The following is a 19,203-nucleotide window of genomic DNA, read 5'->3' on the forward strand; positions in this document are numbered from 1 at the left end:
AGGAATGAGAATGAAAGTGTTGCCTTCCTGTCTGCCCTGCAAGTCACGTTGGATTGTTATGAGAGTCTGACGGATTGTGGACATGCTTTGGAAGGTTCAAGTCACCGAATAGCCTTCATTGAGTCCTCATCCAATTGAAAAGTGAAAGTATCAAAACAGACACTTGTTATAGGCATTACAAAAAGTTTTCACAGCACACTATTTTTAAGAAAATAAGAAAACAAAGTCAGTCTTATGCACAAATCCCATGTATGTGCCCTCACCAGTTCAAGGATATATTAGCAGTAGATGATAGATGTCAATTAGGCATTAGCATTTAGAAGGGACCTTACAGGTAATTTCCTTCAGTTTCCTCTCAGTCTACAGATGGACAAAGTGACTTCCCCAAAGTCACTTAAAAAATTGGTAGCCCAGAGGTACCTTGGTGGCTAAGTCGGTTAGTTCGGCTCAGGTCATGATCTCATGGTTCATGAGTTCAAGCGCCACATCAGACTCACTGCTGTCAGCACAGAGCCCACTTCAGATCCTCTCTCTCTCTTTCTCTGCCCCTCCCCCACTTGTGCTCTCTCAAAAATAAATAAAACATTAAGAAAGAAAAGAAAAGGAAAGAAGGAAGGAAGGAAGGAAGGAAGGAAGGAAGGAAGGAAGGAAGGAAGGAAGGAAGAAAAAACTGGCCGCCTAGGACTAGAACCCAATTTTATTAATCTCTGTAGTACATCTGACAGTGCTTCCTCTTGCTTTGCTTTCCATGCTAATACGCTTCTTTGAACTCGTTCAGCAAATATTCACCTAAGTCCCAATGATGCATCAGGCACCGTCCTGGGCACTGAGGATATGACCATGAACTGTGAACCGTCCTCTGCCTGCAGGGAGGTTATAATCTACAGAGGAGGCAGTGGTAGATGATCGTTGGAATGACGATCAGTGCTGGTGGCTTGGAAGTGCATTGACTAAGAGCAGAACACTGGCGGGGGAAGGGTGGAGATCAAAAATTTTAAGTTGAGACATGTTAGGTTTGCAGTGCCTAGGAGAGGTGCTCAGAAGAATACTCAGAGGGTGGTTGTCAATGCAGGTCTGGGGCTCCGCAGAAGAGTATGAGTTGGAATAGAGCCTTAAGAATGAGTGGCGTTTTAGAGCAGATGAAGTCATAAAGAGGTTCAGGGAAAAGACAAGATGGCCTAAGACCAAGCCCTGAGGAACTCCAACATTAGAGGTCAGGCAGAGCAGAGGAAGCTGCCAAAGAAGAAGCCAGAGAGCTAACAGGAAAATCAGGAGAATGTGGAGTTCTGGAACCCAAAAGAAAAGAATGTTCCAAAAAGGGAATGGTAAAACTGTTTTGAATGCTGCAGAGAGATGAGGCAAGCCTGCACTGGGAAGTGTGCGTGACATTGAGAAACAGGCAGGCCGTGAGTGACTTTGTCAGGAGCCCTTGCAATGAATGCTTTTCTTGCAATAGGTTGAGGGTGAGAAATGAGGCAGTGGAGACAAAGTGGCCAAAGCTCTGAGAATCTTGTCTTGGAGGGGGTGTAGAAAGGTGGGGCAGTGGTGAGAGGAGAATTTGAAATAAAGGTATTTGGGTTTTGGTAGGAGCTTCTTTAGATGATAATGGGAAGGATGGGGTTTGGGGGAGGAGAAGGATATACAGGTAGCCAGTGGACGACCAACTTCTCTGAGAAAGCAGAAGCCCTAGAGGACATGTGGAGACCCTGACTCTCACGAGTCATGGGACACTTCCTCCTTCCTCTAACTCTTCTTTCTCAGGCTTCTCCTTGGTCCTCTCGTCCTCCTCCGCAGGGCATCTGTAAACATAGTTTCTACAGGATCCCAACGTCAGCCTCCTTTTCTCACTGGTGACTTCCTCTATTACTGTGACTTTAACTATCCCCTAATTGCTCATACCTCACAAAGCTCCATCTCCAGCCCAGATATCTCTCCCCAGATGTAGACTTGGTGTATGTCCAACTGCAGCCTGAATATCATCATCTGGATGTTCCCAGACAGTGGTGGGCTGGAGTCAGCTTGTGCCAGTTCAGACCAGCTCACAAGAGCCCAGAGTGAACCTCTCTTCCCAACTCCTTGTTTAGTGAAGTCAGGTTGATAGCAGTAACTTTTAATTGTCAGGGTGGGAGTAGTTACACCATGGAAATTGGGAGTTGCTTCAGATCAGAGCTGCCTTTGCCTGAAGGGCTGATTGTTAAAACATTTACTACACACCTCTGATCACAAACATGTCACATTCAACACATTCAAAACTAAATTAATCCTCTTCTACCCCACCCCACCCTGCCCAACCCTGCCCTTTCTCTGAATCTCCTGGCCTAGTTAACAGTGTCACTATCCTCTCAGGAGCTTCTCACTCCCTCATTCCCCATATCCAAAGGTGGTCAAGTTACTGTATAGGCCAAGCTGCTATAACAAAGAATCCCAAAAATTCAGTGGCTGAAGAGACCACTTTAAAATAGATCCTCCAGGACTGTGGGGACATCTCTGCCATGCTGAACCCTAGCTTCCGTCTCCGTGTCTATTGGGCCCCAAGCAGCTTCCACAATCATACCTGAATTTCGTCCATTGGGAAGGGGGGTAGGGTGGAAAGCACAAGTTCTTTCCTGCTAAGCAGAAGCACTAACTTCTGCTCAGAGGTTGGCCAGTTGCAAGGAAGGTGGTCTTTCGTCACACACACAGCTAAAACGGTATTAATAAAGAAAAAAAGGGAGATGGCTGGTGCTATAAGGCTAGCAATCCATGTCACTGGTGGCTAAATCTTGTCAATGCTACCTTTTATATATTGCTGAAATCCATCCCTTCTACTGTATGCCAAATGCTATTACCCTGGTTTTTGCCTATATCCTGTCCTCTAGGACAGTTCCTCTCTATTCATCTACCAAATAGTTGCCAGACATATCTTTCTAAAATGCAAATTAGATCATATAACTTTGCTGTCCAAAACCGTGCATTAGTTCCCTATTGGTTCCAGGAGAAGACCCAAACTTCTTTGCATAACACACAGGGCTGGGTCTTGTCCCCTCTCAGAATGCCTTCCACCCCAACTCCAGTTCTATTTCCTTTTCAGCTGGGGAAATCCAGTTTATTTTCTCAAGCTTCTTTTGAATATTGCCTCCCTGACCACACTGTTGTCTGTGCCCCACTGCAGTGCTGGCTCTGTCCCTATTGCAGCCTTTACTGGACTGTTTATTTCTGGGCCCTTGCCACTTGCACTAGGCAGGGGCTCCCTGTGAAGCCAAGACACTTGATTTATCTGGCAGAGGACTGGGACGGGGGGGGGGGGGGAGCCCACCAAAGCAAGGAACAGACCCTCACAAGATGCCAAATCATGTCCAAGGTGTGGGGTCTGAGGGTCCTGGACCTACTACTTTTGACATCATTACCGGGTGTTCAGGTTTGGCCAACCTGACTGTGGGCCTGGAATGTGCGAACCTCCAGATGACTTTATTGAATTAATTACTTAACCCTCCATCTTCCAGGATAGATATGAAACCTTAGGAGAGTCACATCAAGTTATATGAGCCATTTTATTCCTGGTGTCTGCAAGACACCTTGAGAACATCCTTGAAATTAATAGAAGCATAGCAACATTTTCCCCAGGATCAATACTTTTCACATGTCGCAGTTCCAATCTCAGCTCTGTCATTTACCAGCTGAGTGACCTTGGGCAAGTCACATAATCTCTCCATGCCTGTTTCCCCTACAAAATGGGGATAATAATCAGATCATGATGAGAACTAAACTACTTAACATTTATAAAGTGCTTATAATAGTTGTTTTAAAAAACTTAAAAACAGATGTTTTGTGTTTGCTAAATAAAAATAGAGTTTAGGCATGAACAAATTGGTCTTTGACTACTTTTCCAGTCTTATTTCCCCCTAACTCTGGTTTCTGCCACCAGCTCATATGCAACCCTCCTTCAAGACTGAGCTCCTAACTCCATATAGGCCACAAATGTTCATGTCTCTAGAACTTTGCACATGCCAGTCTTTGTGTGGAAGACCTTTCCCACCTTGTTCACCAGTGAACCCTATTAGTTCTTCACAATTCGGCTCAAACTTCACTTCTAGGAGCCTCTCCGGACTCTCAGAGACAGGCAGCTCCTCCCTCCTCTGGGCCCCCATTTCACCCCACTTACATGCATGTCTGAGCTCCCCACTACACCAAAACTTCTCTAGAGCAGGGATATATCTTATGCATTTCACTATTCCCATGCTTCGCACAAAGATGTTTGTTGAATCAATGAATGGACAGTGAAATAGAGTAATAATATTTTACCTTAACCACTGACATAATATGACACAATCATAATACAATGGAATGACAAATGAAAATTGGCCACCGTTGACTAGGAGGTAAATCAAGTCCAGTTGTGTAGTCGGCTAGCTATAGTTTTTCCACCAACTATGAGAGGAACATTCACGTCTTATTACAATACTACAGATTTCCAACTTATGAATAATAAGCTTTCCTAAGCTTCAAAAACTCCCCAAGAGCATTCTTAGGACCAGCGTTTACTGACTAGTCCTGTGTGCCTAGCTCTTAGCCAAGCACTTGGTTCTGGCATCAGATTGAGTCCTTACCACCAGCAGTACTATAGATGGGGACAGTGAAGCTTGGACCAGGACACAAAAGTGTTATGAAATAAGGTCATCTCTCAACTGGCTGATAAGAGGTGTAAGTTCTAGTCCTGGCTCTGCCCCAGTGGGCTCTGTGACCCAAGACAGGGCTTTGCCTCAATCTGCAGAAACCTTTGTAAAATCCAGGGGCTGGATCCAGGATCAGTGAGGTTTCTCCTGACTTGGGGCAGTCTCTGAATCTGAGATCCTAATGGAGGTAGGGGAGGGGTGATGGGAACTGACAAGGTGAATTTACAGGGGAAGTGAGGCAACATCATCAAATGTCAACAAAAGGAGAGGTGCAGGTCACGAATAGAATCACTTTCCACTCCAGTGTCCCTGTAATCCTCACCTCAGCAATAATAACAATAACAATAATAATAATAATTTTGTAAGATGAAGAATGCAGGTGCCAAGAGGTCAAGGGCGCTCATCCAATTCATCCAGGTCTCAATTTATGGAGGCCAATGACTAACTCACTCAGGAATATTTCAATTTCCCAGCACTGAGTCAGCTCTCTCCCCTACAGCTCACCTCTTGCACTTAAGCCTGAATGCCTCCAGACTGAAGAGCTAGGCCTGGACTCCCAACCAACCTTGGGCATGTGAAGGGCCGCTGTTGTCAGTAGGTAATCAACGAGCCATCTTAAACTATCTGTCCTTTGGCTGGAGACAGGTGGAATCTCTTCCAGAGTGGGCATCTGGTGAGCAGAGAAACTTCAGGGGCTTTGGCTGTCACACAGTACCCTCTTCCTGTGCCATCCATGGTCTCCATGCTCTCCCCCCACCCCAGAAAGTAGGTGGAAGTGCCCTCAGCACACACATATTCACATGCACATATGTACACACACACACACATGCATATGCACATGCACACATATCCCCACACGTGTAAGCACATACATACCAGGCACACATCACATAAGAGTCTCTCAGCTAAGCGAGTCTGTAGACGCAGCTCCCTGACCTTTGCTATTAAAACTGCTGTGGAGGTGGTGTCAGGCCAGGAGAACAGCTGGGGAGAGATAGATGGGGAAAGGAAGGTAAGGTTGGGTTAGCTCAGCACCAATGTGTGAACACGGTACACGTGTGTATGTATAGGGCCCAGGCGCCAGGGACGGGAGAGGAAAAGAGGGGCCATTAGAAAGACGAGGGTGGAAAGAAACAGGGAGAAGATGGAGACACACCCCCTCCTGTACCTCTCTCTTTTCTTCTTCCCTTCTTTCTTTCCCTCCTTCACCGGGCGATTTCATTCAGACTTGGGTATGACGGAACCTTGCTCAGGAGCCTGAGAATGGAAGACTCCAGGACTACGGAGTCCTCTCCTCGACCCCATTTAAAACAGTAAGGAAGCAGGGGCCCCATCAGTCATCCTGCGGCGTCCTGATCTCCAGGTGGACAAGATTTCCATCTCTTTTGTACGCCAGCCAGCTCTCTACCTGGTTATCCCTTAGGGTCAGTCTCAAAGTCTTTGCTATCCTCCCCACAATCTTGAAGTTTTGGTGTCTGCCCCTTTAAAGCAGCGGCCCCCGGTCAGGTTATTGTCTTGCCTCGCAGCCAATCTGCGACGCCATTGGGGGCGGGGGATCCGACCTCCTGATTGGCCACTGCGCGCCCCGCCCCGCCCGGGATCCCGGGAGCTGTCCGGCCGCCTCGGTGCTGATCCCGCCGCCGCCCACGGGCCGTGAGCAGCGCTGAGAGGGCATTATGAGCGGGGGCGTCTACGGCGGAGGTGAGCTAGCCTCGGGCTTCAGGCTCCCTAGCCTGTCGCGGCCTCGCCGGCAGCCCTGCACCCCTCACGCGCGCGACCTGAGCTCTGGGCACCCCAGGGCCTGTCACCTCGGCGCTCGAATGGGTCCAGCCCTGGGTTTGGGTCCTGCGCCACTCCTACCTTTGGTCCTCCCAGGTCTGTCGCTCGCGCGCACTGGGCTCACTCTCTCCATCATTCAACTCACCTCCTCCCGGCCCCCCTGGCCCCTTCTTTCCCGGCGAGGAGAGTGGCCTGAATAAGGCCACCGGGCAAGAAGGGATTCTGGAGGCTTGATCCCCACTCCCAGGATCCGAACTCCAGGCCGAGCTCCCACCTACCCCGGCCGGCGTTGAAGGTGGCGAGACTGTGGCTCTGCCCTGACCTTCTCTCGGAGCTATCCAGGGGAAGAGAGTTTGGGAGAGGTCCCCTCACACACCTGTCTCCCCGCACAGATGAGGTGGGGGCGCTGGTCTTTGACATTGGCTCCTTCTCAGTCCGCGCTGGGTACGCTGGGGAGGACTGCCCCAAGGTGAGCCTTCCAGCCCCATCCCCAAGTCCGAGAGACTCTGGACTCCCCTCCAGGCTTCCCAGTGACCCAGGGTTCTCACAACACAGAGAGAAGCTCTGCAGAGCGGGAATGTGGGAGTAAACCCAGGGGTGGGCTGAGGGCCTTGCCATGGGCCTGGACAGGGGCAAGAGGTTGATCCCTCTTCCTGCCCATGCCCCCCTCCAGGCTGACTTCCCCACCACGGTGGGGCTGCTGGCCGCGGAGGAGGGGGGCGGGCTGGAGTTGGAGGGGGAGAAAGAGAAGAAAGGGAAGATCTTCCACATCGACACCAACGCCCTGCATGTGCCTCGGGATGGAGCTGAGGTCATGTCGCCCCTCAAGAATGGCATGAGTAAGGAGCCCCTACCCACCATCTCCTGACACAGACCCGAAGCCCACACACCACAACCGGGGGCACATCACCCCACACCCACAGAGTCTACCTTGCAGTTGCCCACAGCTGCCTGGTTCCCAGCCCAGGGGCCCGACAGATTCCTAGGAAGGGGGGATTTCTGCTGAAACTGATCTCCCATCTCCTCCTCTGGACTTGGCCTCCCTCCTTCCTTTGCTTCCTGTCCCTGGACCCCTACCGGCCCACTCTCATCTCTCCCCGCTGGTCTCCTGGCCCCAGTTGAGGACTGGGAGTGCTTCCGTGCCATCCTGGATCACACCTACAGTAAACACGTCAAGTCTGAGCCAAACCTGCACCCAGTGCTCATGTCCGAGGCCCCGGTAAGTGCCTCATCCAGCCCCTAGTCCAGCCCTAGGGACTCCCTGCATTCTTTCTGCCATTTGTCTCTCCCACCCCTCCCAAAGCCTCTGCCATCAATCACTCCACTTAACTTTTCAGACTTTGCTGCCAAATCCACCATCACCATCTTCAAAAACACTTTCTTTCCTCCCTGGTTTAGTCTTCTCCCCACCTTCCTATTCTATCCACTCCTATCTTTTGCCCATTCAGTCCATCCCTGCTGTTTTCTCCACCAAAGTCCTTGTTTGACTTTTTAACTTAAAATTTTTTTGTCAGTGTTACATATGCACATTGTCAATTTCCTTTGTAAAACATGTTAAGGAAAAAAACTGCCTTCATATCATCTTCCTCCCATTCCCCTTTTCCAGAGGCTTTTCTTTTAGCTATTTTTTTTGGGGGGGGGGTCAGGTTCTTCCATATCTCCAAATATCACACTAAAAGCCTGCCTGTGGATTTTTTTTAGTTTTAGGCATTGATTTCCCACCATAGAAAATAAACATTGAGCTCACTTTCCTCTTCCAGCCCACACCACACACTTTAATACAAATACAGTTGTATTTTAGATTTTTAAAAATCATTATTCAGTATTTACACTCTTATGTGTATGTATGCTAATAAGGTCTGAGCTGGGCAATAAACTATGGTCACTTTTCTTTTCCTTCCACAACTTTCTGTTTTCCCTAAAGCTAAAAATTGTGCTGGTTTTTATTTGACTTAGTTTTCTATTTGCTTAATAATATGACCCTAAATTATTCATCTGCTTATTACTCATGAGCTTATGTTACCTATATCCTTTCTCAAAACATTAATTCCTTTAGATATTCTATCAATTTCATCTTCTTGAAGAAATCTCTCCAAAAACCCAGTGATTTGCTCCACTTTGGACTTGTTGCCTTCTACACAGAGAACATAGATATCATCCTGACATCTCCCTTCACCATCATCTTAGGGCATCCCTACACCTCTCTCCTGTGTTAGAAGTCCTGTTTCTTGTATCTCATCACTCCTTTTCTTGATTTATTCCCTTATTTTCATGGAGCATATCCTCCAGTACCTGCCTTAGAAAGGTCATGAGAAGTAAAAATGTTAAGACCTTGCATGTCTGACCTTGGATTGATAGCTTAGCTAGGTATAACATTCCAAATTAGAAATCATTTTTCTTCAGAATCTTGAAGGTCCTTCTGCATTGTCTTCCAGCATCTATTGTTGCCATCAAGAAGGCAGAGGTGAGGTGTCTGCGTGATTCAGTAGGTTGACTGTCCGACTTTGGCTCAGGTCATGATCTCATGGTTAATGGGTTTAAGCCCCTCATCAGGCTCTGTACTGACAGCTCCGAACCTGGAGACTGCCTCGAATTCTGTGTCTCCCACTCTCTCTGCCCCTCCCTCACTTGCACTCTGTCTCTCTCTCAAAAAACAAAACAAAACAAAACAAAACAAAACAAAACAACCAAAAACATAAATAAAAGGAAAAATAACAATAAAGAAGGCAGAGATGTCTAATTCCTGATCTTTTGATGTAATGCTTTCCTTTGTGAAAGCCTATAGAATTTTCACTTTGTCCTTAGTGTTCTATAATTTCTCAATATTATATTGGTTTATTTTCATCCATTGCTCTAGATACTCATTATGTCCCTTCAATCTGAAAATCTATGTCTTTCGATTCAGTGAAAAAATAATTCAGTAATTATTTGATTAAGTAATTTTAGTTCCTTATTTGATGATTAATTTCTCTTAATATTCTCTGTTCTTTCTTTAGGAAAGTATTATTTGGATTTTGCACCTCCTGAATTCATCCTGTAATTTTCTTATCTTTTTTCTTATATTTTCCTTCTTTTCATATTTTCCTCTAATTTCTTTTAACTTTTTTTAAATTTATTTTTGAGACACAGAGAGACAGAGTGCAAGTGGAGGAGGGGCAGAGAGAGAGGGAGACACATAATCTGAAGCAGGCTCCAGGCTCTGAGCTGTCAGCACAGAGCGCGATTCGAGACTCGAACCCACAAACCACAAGATCATGACCTGACCCAGTCAGTTGCTTAACCAACTAAGCCACCCAGGTGTCCCTCTTCCTATAATTTCCAAGATATTCCCTCAACTTTATTTTTCAATTCTTCTATTGAGTTTTTCATTTCTGCTTCTGTAGTTTTACTTTTCAAGAGTTTTTTGGTTCTACAAATGTTACTTTTTAGAAGATGCAATTCTTTCTTCATGGGTGAAATATGATGTTAGCTCACTCAGGATATCATTAGTTTTGTTTCTGTTTTTGGAAATTTTCATAATCTCTGTTCTTCCAAGTTGCTTTTTTTTCCTCTGCCATTTATTTATTTATTTATTTATTTCAGAGAGAAAGATAGTGCATGAGCATGTGGGAAAGAGCAAGGGAGGGGAAAAGAGAGAGGGAGACAGAGACACCCAAGCAGGCTCTGCACTGTCAGCACAGAGCCCAATGAGGGGCTGCAACCCACAAACCGTGAGATCATGACCTAAGCCGAAACCAAGAGTCAAACACTCAGCTGACTGAGCCACCCAGCCACTCCCTCTCTACCCTTTCTGGGGGTCTCTGTCTCATTTTAGAGGCTTTTCTCAGATTTCTGCTAATCCTTGGTTGTCTGCTTATGTTTACAAGTGGTGGACTAAAACACTGATTGAAAGCCATGTGAAGTGAGGGGACTCACTGGCTGTGGTGATAGAGGATGTTGCTATAGGATGATTTGCCTGGGGTGTTTGTTAGGCAGCCTCTGATAATTGGCATCTATAGATTTCTGATGTAACCCATGGAGAAAGCTTGTACCCTACAGACAGGCCTGGTCACCCCCTTTCTGGGAGTGAGGGAATAGGGCTGAGGTTCTCAGCATTTAATATGCATGGAATCACTTAATTCTCCTGTTTTTAGTGTCTCCACTCCCAACTGTGTCAAGTGTCCCACCTGTCCAGAGCCCCTCAGTGTTATTCTGTCTAGAGAATAAACTTCAGTCTTCTGCTGAGGCTAGGATGGGTAATAAATAGCTCAGTGACATGGATGGAACTGGGGAGAGAGTTTAGGGAGCTATTACTTGAATGGCTTTAAACACTCTTTTTTTTTTTTTTTTAAGCTTTCCCTTAACCTTAACTGCCAGAGATGCCTGAAACTACAAATTCTTGAACCCTGTGAGAAGTCCGCAATTTGACACAGGCTGTTCTTGGCTTTTTCCATTACCTGCTTAGGAGTCAGTGTTCTTGAATCTGTTCGGTCAGTTACCACTCAACTATCTGGCTTCCGCTCTTCAAAAATTTGTTGTTTTCTCCTTCTTTGTTACTCCCAACTCTTGAGGGTGTCTGTCCAAGATTCTTCCTGTCTCTCTTTTTTGAACTAAAATTCACATAACATAAAATTAACTTTTTAATGTTATCAATTTGGTGGCATTTAATACATTCACAATGTTGTGCAGTCATCATCTTTATCTAGTTCCCAAACATTTTCATCACCCCACAAGAAAATCCATTTTCATTAACCAGTTTCTTCCTACTCTCCCTGCCCTTGGTAACCATCAATCTGCTTTCTGTCTCTATGAATAGATCTATTCTGGATCTTTCTCATAAGTGGAATCATACAACATGTGACTTCTTGGGTCTGTATTCTTTCACTTAGCATAATATTTTCAAGATTCATCCATGTCATGGCGTATGTCAGTACTTTATTCTGTATTATGGCCGAGTAGTTTTCCATTGTATGGATATACCACAATTTGTTTTTCCAATTTCTCCCTTCATGGACTTTTGGGGACTTTCCATCTGTGGCTATTGTGGGTAGTACTGCTATGAACAGTTGTATGTATGGATTTATTTGGTACCTGTTTTCAAGTCTTTGGATATATAACTAAGAGTGGAATTGCTGGGTCATATGGTAATCCTATGTTTAACTTTTTGAGAAACTACTCATTGTTCCCCACAGTGGCTGAACCGTTTTACTTCCCCCCCAGCAATGTACAAGGGTTTCAGTTTCTCTATACCTTTATTTTCCCCTTGATTATTATCAACACACTAGTGGGTATGAAATGGCATCTCATTGTGCTTTTGATCTGCATTTCGCTAATGGCCAACAATGTTGAGCATCTTCTCACGTGCTGGTTGGCTTTTGTGGGTTTATGTCTTTTTTTTTTCCTCAAGAAATCTCAAGCCCAAATTCTCAAGCCCAATGTGGGGCTTGAACTCGTGACTCCAAGATTAAGAGTTGCATGCTCTAGTGACTGAGCCAGCCAGGTGACATGGGTTTATGTCTTTTTAAATTGCCCCTTTATTATACTTTTGCTGGGATCTTGGAAGAGAATAAAATTAGATGTTTGTATTCAATCCACAATTTTTACCCAGAAATCCTCTTCCCAGCTTTCTTCCCTCTGAGATGATTAAAATGGGAAAGAGGGATAAATTGGAGGCTGAAAGGAGCCTGAAGTATATATTGTACAATAAAGAACACTGAGGGGTGCTTGGGTGGCTCAGTTGGTTAAGCGTCCAACTCTTGATCTCAGCTCAGGTCTTGATCTCAGGGTGATGAGTGTGAAGCCTACTTAAAAAAAAAATAATTAGGGGCGCCTGGGTGGCTCAGTCGGTTGAGCGTCCGACTTCGGCTCAGGTCATGATCTCACGGTCTGTGGGTTCAAGCCCCGCGTCGGGCTCTGTGCTGAGGCTCAGAGACTGTGCTCAGAGCCTGGAGCCTGCTTCGGATTCTGTGTCTCCCTCTCTCTCTGACCCTGCCCTGTTCATGCTCTGTCTCTGTCTGAAAAATAAATAAACATTAAAAAAATAATAAAATAATAAGTAAATTAAATTAACTACTTAAAAATAAAAAATAAAATAAAGAACACTGGGCCAGAAGCCAAGAGACTATGACTCTACCAAGCTCTACCCAGAGCTTTCTGTGTGATCTTGGGCAAGTTATTCTCCCTCTCTGAGTTTTATTTTCTTCAGCTGAATTGGAATGTGATCTTTAAAATTTCTCCATAGTTCTCACATTCTAAAGGTCTATGTGGATCAAGAGGCCTGAACTCTCCCCAGTCCAAGTTTTGTGTGTGTGTGTGTGTGTGCGTGCGCACGCGTGTGCATGTGTGTGTCGTACATGGGTCTGTGCCTCCCCCTTTTTGAATCCTCCCCTCCTATACTTTCTCCCCAGTGGAATACACGGGCCAAGCGGGAGAAGCTGACAGAGCTGATGTTCGAGCAGTACAACATTCCTGCCTTCTTCTTATGCAAGACGGCTGTGCTCACCGCGTATCCTCTGGGCTGAGCTGCTCTGCCTGGGTGGAGGGCCAGGGTGGGGTTCATGGTGTGCTAAACTGGAGGCTGGACCTGATTCTGTGCAGATTAGTGTCCTGGATGGCAGATACCCACTCTGTGCCCCATTAGTGCAGAGGGCCTTCTGTGGGCCTTCTGACCCCGGGGGCAGCCAAATCAGTGGCTCTTTCCTAGTCCTTGGATCAAGCTGAACAGAGACAGACAGACAGATGGACAGAGTTGGGCCAAGTAGACAGCAGGGGCTGGGACTGGAGAGAACAGGGAGGGATATAACACTGAGGAGTTTCCTCCCCAAATAGCCAATCAAGCATTTTTTTTTTTTTTAAGGATCTACCTTGCATTAACTCCTGAGCTAGGCATTGGGGCAATATGGCCCCCCATTTCAAGGAGCCAATAGAACACTGAACCAAGACTCCAGAGAGACTGGGAGCTCAGAAGGAAGAAAAAGAGGAAGAAGTTGTGATTCAGACAGGGAAGAAGTGACAGGGGTCTCAGGAGCTTTCCTCCAGTCATGGGTCATAAACCAGAATGAGAGATTTGCAGATTGTGAATGGGCTGGACCAGGAGAGCAGAGGGTGACCAGGCCAGACCTGAGTCCCAGCCCCCTCACTACCACCATGTCTTTGACTTACCCATCCCATGCCAGCTTTGCAAATGGACGTTCCACAGGCCTGGTGCTGGACAGTGGGGCCACCCACACCACGGCCATCCCAGTGCATGACGGCTATGTCCTACAGCAAGGTGAGGCCTCGGTAGGGCTCGGGGGTGTCTTGGGGGACAAGGCCCTAACGTCCCTTCCCTTTCCAGGCATTGTCAAGTCACCTCTGGCAGGAGACTTCATCTCCATGCAGTGCCGGGAGCTCTTCCAGGAAATGGCCATTGACATCATCCCACCCTACATGATTGCAGCCAAGGTGGGGTCTCTGGGGAGTCCTGGGCACTCACCCTATGACTGTTGACCCACTGACCCACTAGATACCAGAAAAGGGTGTAGCAGGGCCCCCAGAGGACCCAACTTACAATCGAAGCATCAGAGGTACAGGCATGCTGAAGGACATGTCCGAGGCCATACAGCCAGCTGGGAGCAGGATGTAGGAGGGTCAGTGTGGTAGACCCAGGTTCAAGGTGTGCCTTTGCCATGTAAAAGCTGTGTGACCCCACAGCATGAGATTGAAGCTTCCTGAACCTCAGTTTCTTCCCCTGCAAAGTGGAATAACACCATGCAAGGCTGCCGTGTTAAGTGAGACACTGCATGCAAGGGTCCATCTTGGACCCCCACATGGAACACGGCTCAGGAAAAAGCCCCTTAAGGTTCTGTCTGATCTCTTACTATATTCCCCATGCCCTTAGCTTCCTCTGACTGGGCCTTTCAGATAGCTGTACTGCTGCATGAGTGACAGACATGGGAACAGGCTCTCCCTATTCTCTCTCTTCTGCTGCCTTTTGTGGCCAACAGAGCAAAGAACCCAGTGCCTGTTCGGTGTAGGAGCACAGGTGTGGTCCAGGTGGGCTGGGCAGGTGTGGGGTGGGGAAGGGCACTCACAGGCTTTGTGCCCCACAGGAACCCGTACGGGAAGGCGCCCCCCCAAATTGGAAGAAGAAGGAGAAGCTACCCCAGGTTTCCAAGTCCTGGCATAACTACATGTGCAATGTGAGGACAGCGTCCCCCGAAATAGCCCCTGCCCCTCCCCAGCTCCTCATCCCCTACCATGAGAAGAGGGGAAGGGACAGAGAGGCCCTGCAGGTGGGGGTACTTGGGGGTGCTGAGGAGGGAGACCAGACCCTCACTACCTCCCTGGGTCCTCAGGAGGTGATCCAGGATTTCCAGGCCTCTGTGCTGCAGGTCTCAGACTCTCCCTACGATGAGCAGTGAGTGGCATTCCCTGCTGGAGGGCGGGAAAGAGGACAGGCCTGGGACTCTCAGGGGACCTCTGGTCCTTTGTGAGCACCCCCAGGCAGAGTCTCACTCTTTCCTGGGCAGGGTGGCTGCACAAATGCCCACAGTGCACTATGAAATGCCCAATGGCTACAACACAGACTACGGTGCTGAGCGGCTCCGCATCCCTGAGGGCCTGTTTGATCCCTCCAATGTCAAGGTTGGGCTGGGCGGAGGGTGTTGAGGTGGGGGCCGATTGGATTCCCTGGATGCCGGCATGTCGGGGAGGCTGGGAAGGATCGCCGGGGTCTGGGGAGAGGGGGCAGAGGCTGGAAACCTAGATCACCTTTCTCGGCAGGGCCTGTCGGGGAACACCATGCTGGGTGTGGGCCACGTGGTGACCACCAGCATTGGCATGTGTGACATCGACATTCGCCCGGTGAGGCCCAAGCCTGTGTCTGGGCAAAGGGGCCCAGGAGCAGTGGGGAGACGGGGAGGGGCTCTTCCCTGAAGGTTCACTCCTCTCTGCTCTCAGGGCTTGTATGGCAGTGTCATTGTCACTGGCGGGAACACACTGCTCCAGGGCTTCACTGACAGGCTCAATCGAGAGCTCTCCCAGAAGACCCCACCGGTAAGAGCCCACCGCGGCCAGGGCCCTGGACTCCAGTCGTGGCTTAGCTCTTTAGGACTTAGTCCTTCCTCCTTCCCCAACATCAGGCATTCTGGCCACCAGAGCAGACACTCCCCCTGTGACTTCCCAGTCTTCCCCACTTCCAGCCCTGTCCCTTCCCAGAACCCAGGTGTTTCCTCCCCCCCCCCCCCCCCCCGCCTGTCCCTCTCTTTCTCCCCAGAGCATGCGACTGAAGCTCATCGCCAGCAACAGCACCATGGAGCGCAAGTTCAGCCCCTGGATCGGGGGTTCCATCTTGGCCTCGCTGGTGAGATGGACAGGGCTTGGCCTAGCACTGACTGTGGGAAAGGGGCAGGCCCGAACAGCCCCATCCCCTTGCCCACCTCCTCATTCATTCATTCATTCATTCAACAAACATATTTTTGAGAAAGAGCAGCCAGTGAATGCTCCATCGGGGCAAATCAGGGAGCAGAAGGAAAGGGCTGGAGAGACTGGTTGGGGTTGAGACTGTAGATGGGGCACCCACTGTTCTTAGTAAAGGGGAGACACAGAGGTTGGAGAGAGGAAACAACGTGACAGTCACAGGCATGTTTGGGAAGACTGTGTCAGGCATGAGGAGATCAGGGTGTGAGCTGGACACAAGGGGACCCTGCAAAGGGTCCTGTCTGGACCTGTCACTGGGCACAGGCAAGACGGTGAGCAGGGAGCCGGAGATGCAAACTTCGTCTCACGGGCGTCAGCCACATAGAGGGGACAGCGGGGCCACAACAGAGCAAGAAGGACATCCCTCAGAGGGGCAGCCCTCAAGGAGACAGAAGCAAGGGTCAGAAATAGAGGAGGCTGATAGTGTGAAGTCAGCTGAGGTCCGGGAACATGTCAGCCATGCCTACCTGTGTGCCTGGCTTAGTCCCGGCCCCCATGAGAAGGCAGAGTCCAGAGGCTGAGGCCATTAAACAGGAAGAGACCACAAAGTGCAGGGATGTCCCTTCAAGGGAGGACCAGACCTAGTTCAAGGGTCATGAAGGGACTCAGAGGAGCGTTGAAGTTGAGATGGAAGACTGAGTAAGAACTTCTGTGGCAAAGAGAGAGAGGGTGCTGGGGCTATAGGGAGAGGCTATAGGTCTGCTATAGGCAGACGCGGTCATATCCGAGTTTAGGAAGCTCACTCACTAGGGCAGCAGAGTGGTGAGTGGCTTGAGTAGGGCTGCTGTGGTCTCTGTTGGGAGTGGGGTTTGACAGAGGAGTGGGTATCAGGCTGTGGAAGTGGCAGCTCATCACAGGTCCAACTGACAGATGTGGACAGCATTTGGATACAAGAGGGAAGAGGGAAGGAGTCCAGGATGAGGCTCAGGATGCTAGCTCCTGGCAGCCGTGGTCAACAGGAATGTAATGCGAGCCACATATACAACTTTAAATGTTCTAAATAGCCATATTTTAAAAGAGCCTGAAGAATCAGGTGAGATTAAGTTTAAAGAATATACTTTGGGGTGCCTGGGTGGCTCAGTTGGTTGAGATTCTGATTCTTGATTTAGGCTCAGGTCATGATCCTGGCGTCATGGGATCGAGCCCCAAGTTGGGCTCTGTGCTGAGCATTGAGCTTGCTTAATATTCTCCCTCTCTCTGTCTCTTTCTCTCTCCCTCTGCCCCTCTCCCCCGCTTGCACATTTTCTTTCTCTCAAATTAAAAAAAAAAAAAAAAAAAAAAAAGAATGAAAAAATATACTTTCTTTGGGGCACCTGGCTGGCTCATTCATAGAAACATACGACTCTTGATCTTGGGGTTGTGATTTTGAGTCCCACGTTGGGTGCAGAGGTTACTTAAAAACTGAGTCAGCCAGGCACCTCTAGTTAAAAGAAAAAAAAAATATATATATATATACTTTATTTAATCCAATATATCCAAAATATTATAATTTCAAGGTGTGACCAATAATTTTTTAAATTTTATTTATTTATTTTGAGAGAGAGCCATGCACCTGCAGGAAGGGCAGAGAAAGAGGGAGAGAGAGGAGAGAATCCCAAGAAGACTCCACACTGTTAGCTTGGAGCCCGACGAGGGACTCTAACTCATAAACTGTGAGATCATGACCTGAGCCAAAATCAAGAATTGGACACTTAACCAACTGAGCCACCCAGGAGTCTCTAATGGGTGCTCAATATCAAAGTGAGATATTTTACATTCTCTTTCCTGGACTTAGTCTTCAATATCTGTTGTGTATTTTACAACTGTAGAGCACATGTCAGTTCAGACTAGTCACATTTCGACATCCACAAGTGCTCAATAGCCACTGTATCAGACAGCATTAGTATAGAAAGTGAGAAGACCAGGGGCACCTGGGTGACTCTGTGGGTTAAGTGTCATGATCTCACAGCTCATGAGTTCGAGCTGCACGTGGGGCTCTGTGCTGACAGCTCAGAGCCTGGAGCCTGCTTCAGATTCTGTGTCTCCCTCTCTCTCTCTCTCTGCCCCTTCCCCACTCGTGCTCTGTCTGTCTCTCTCTCAAAAATAAATAAACATCAAAAAAAAAAATTAAAAAAAAAAAAAAGAAGAAGAAGGTGAGAGAGACCACACCAGCAGGTTTGGGCCAGACCTAGGGGAACTCAGTCTTGGACATGCTGAGTTTGAGGTCCCAAGAGACTCAGAAAGAGGTGTCCGAAAGACAGCTGAGTATTTGGGTCCAGTACTCAGTGCTGAACATTGCAGACTGGAGACTGGGGGGAGGGGTGGGGTTTTAGTGCTTGAGCAGAAGTCCCAGGAGTGGAGGAGCTGGTTCTGGAAGGCTTGTTCTGTGCGCCCAGAAAACAGGGTCAGTACCAGGGACACAGGCACTAGCTTTCAGGCAGAGGTGAAGCAACCATCAAAGAGAAGGGACAGTCTGGGATGCCCAGTGCAGGAGACCCTCAAGGGGCAAGGTTCAGCTTGGGTGGTGAAGACCACTCCAACCAGAAGTTAGGTGGTGCAGGAAGGGTGAGGGTGGAGGAAAGATTGTTCTTGGGAATGCAGGAGACTTGACAAGTTTGTAAGGCCTGATGGAGCGAAAGGTGCAGGAGGTGTTGGGGGGTGGGGGCTTTGGGGGGACAGGTTGGCTGGCCTGAGGCTCTAAGCTCCACTCCCCCCTCGAAGACAGCACGTGGCCCAGGGCAGACAGGTGCGCAATAAATACTTGTTGAATGAATGAACCAATGTTCTGACTGAACGACTGGAGGAGGGGTATTCACCCTCTGAATATGAAGGAGGGCGGGGAGGCTTGGGGAGGTGGAGGAGGAAGGGATATGGGCGGGAGAGGCGGGGATCGCAGGGCAGGGGGAGGGTTTCCCAAGGGCTGGGCCTGCTGGTGGAATGTGGGGAGGGGCGTCCCCTCCTCTCTCCAGGGCCGTCCTGAAGGCCTCTGTTGTCCCCCGCCCCCAGGGCACTTTCCAGCAGATGTGGATCTCCAAGCAGGAATATGAGGAGGGAGGGAAGCAGTGCGTGGAGCGGAAGTGCCCCTGAGGGCGTCCCCTCAACACCCACTCGCCCGCCCGCCGCGGTGGGATAGGGGACGCCAAAAGGCGGGGAGAGGGTTTCCCGGCTCGGCCTCCGCAAGCGCACATCGAAGCCCCCACCCCCATGCCCTCGTCTCTTCCCCTCCCTTCTCTTCCGCTTAGATGTGATGTTTCTGGGTTGAAAGGAGTAAAAATGTTTTAAGAAAAAAAAAAAAAAGTTTGGCCTGCTTGGTGGGGGTGGAGGGCGTAGGGTCAAGGGCCTGGGGGGAAGCGAG

General features: G+C 48.6%; 1 protein-coding gene across 3 annotated transcripts; it reads left to right on the top strand.

Moving 5' to 3' along the window:
• Positions 1-6,201: 6,201 nt before the first annotated feature.
• Positions 6,202-19,157, top strand: ACTL6B (actin like 6B). Of its 3 annotated transcripts, XM_027042091.2 has the most exons (14): positions 6,203-6,353; positions 6,824-6,900; positions 7,105-7,270; positions 7,550-7,650; positions 12,818-12,915; positions 13,586-13,680; positions 13,747-13,853; positions 14,501-14,590; positions 14,747-14,808; positions 14,921-15,035; positions 15,174-15,254; positions 15,351-15,446; positions 15,667-15,753; positions 18,855-19,154. In XM_027042091.2, exons 1-14 carry the CDS (start codon positions 6,329-6,331, stop codon positions 18,933-18,935), a joined length of 1,281 nt encoding a protein of 426 aa, XP_026897892.1. In that variant the 5' UTR covers positions 6,203-6,328; the 3' UTR covers positions 18,936-19,154. The 3 variants fall into 3 exon arrangements, with proteins under 3 accessions (XP_053069469.1, XP_026897892.1, XP_053069470.1); XM_053213494.1 differs by having other exon boundaries at positions 6,202-6,353; positions 13,586-13,853; positions 18,855-19,157; XM_053213495.1 differs by lacking the exon at positions 6,824-6,900 and having other exon boundaries at positions 6,245-6,353; positions 13,586-13,853; positions 18,855-19,155.
• Positions 19,158-19,203: the final 46 nt, after the last annotated feature.

Source organism: Acinonyx jubatus, chromosome E3 (assembly GCF_027475565.1).
Source record: "Acinonyx jubatus isolate Ajub_Pintada_27869175 chromosome E3, VMU_Ajub_asm_v1.0, whole genome shotgun sequence".
NCBI lineage: Eukaryota > Metazoa > Chordata > Mammalia > Carnivora > Felidae > Acinonyx > Acinonyx jubatus.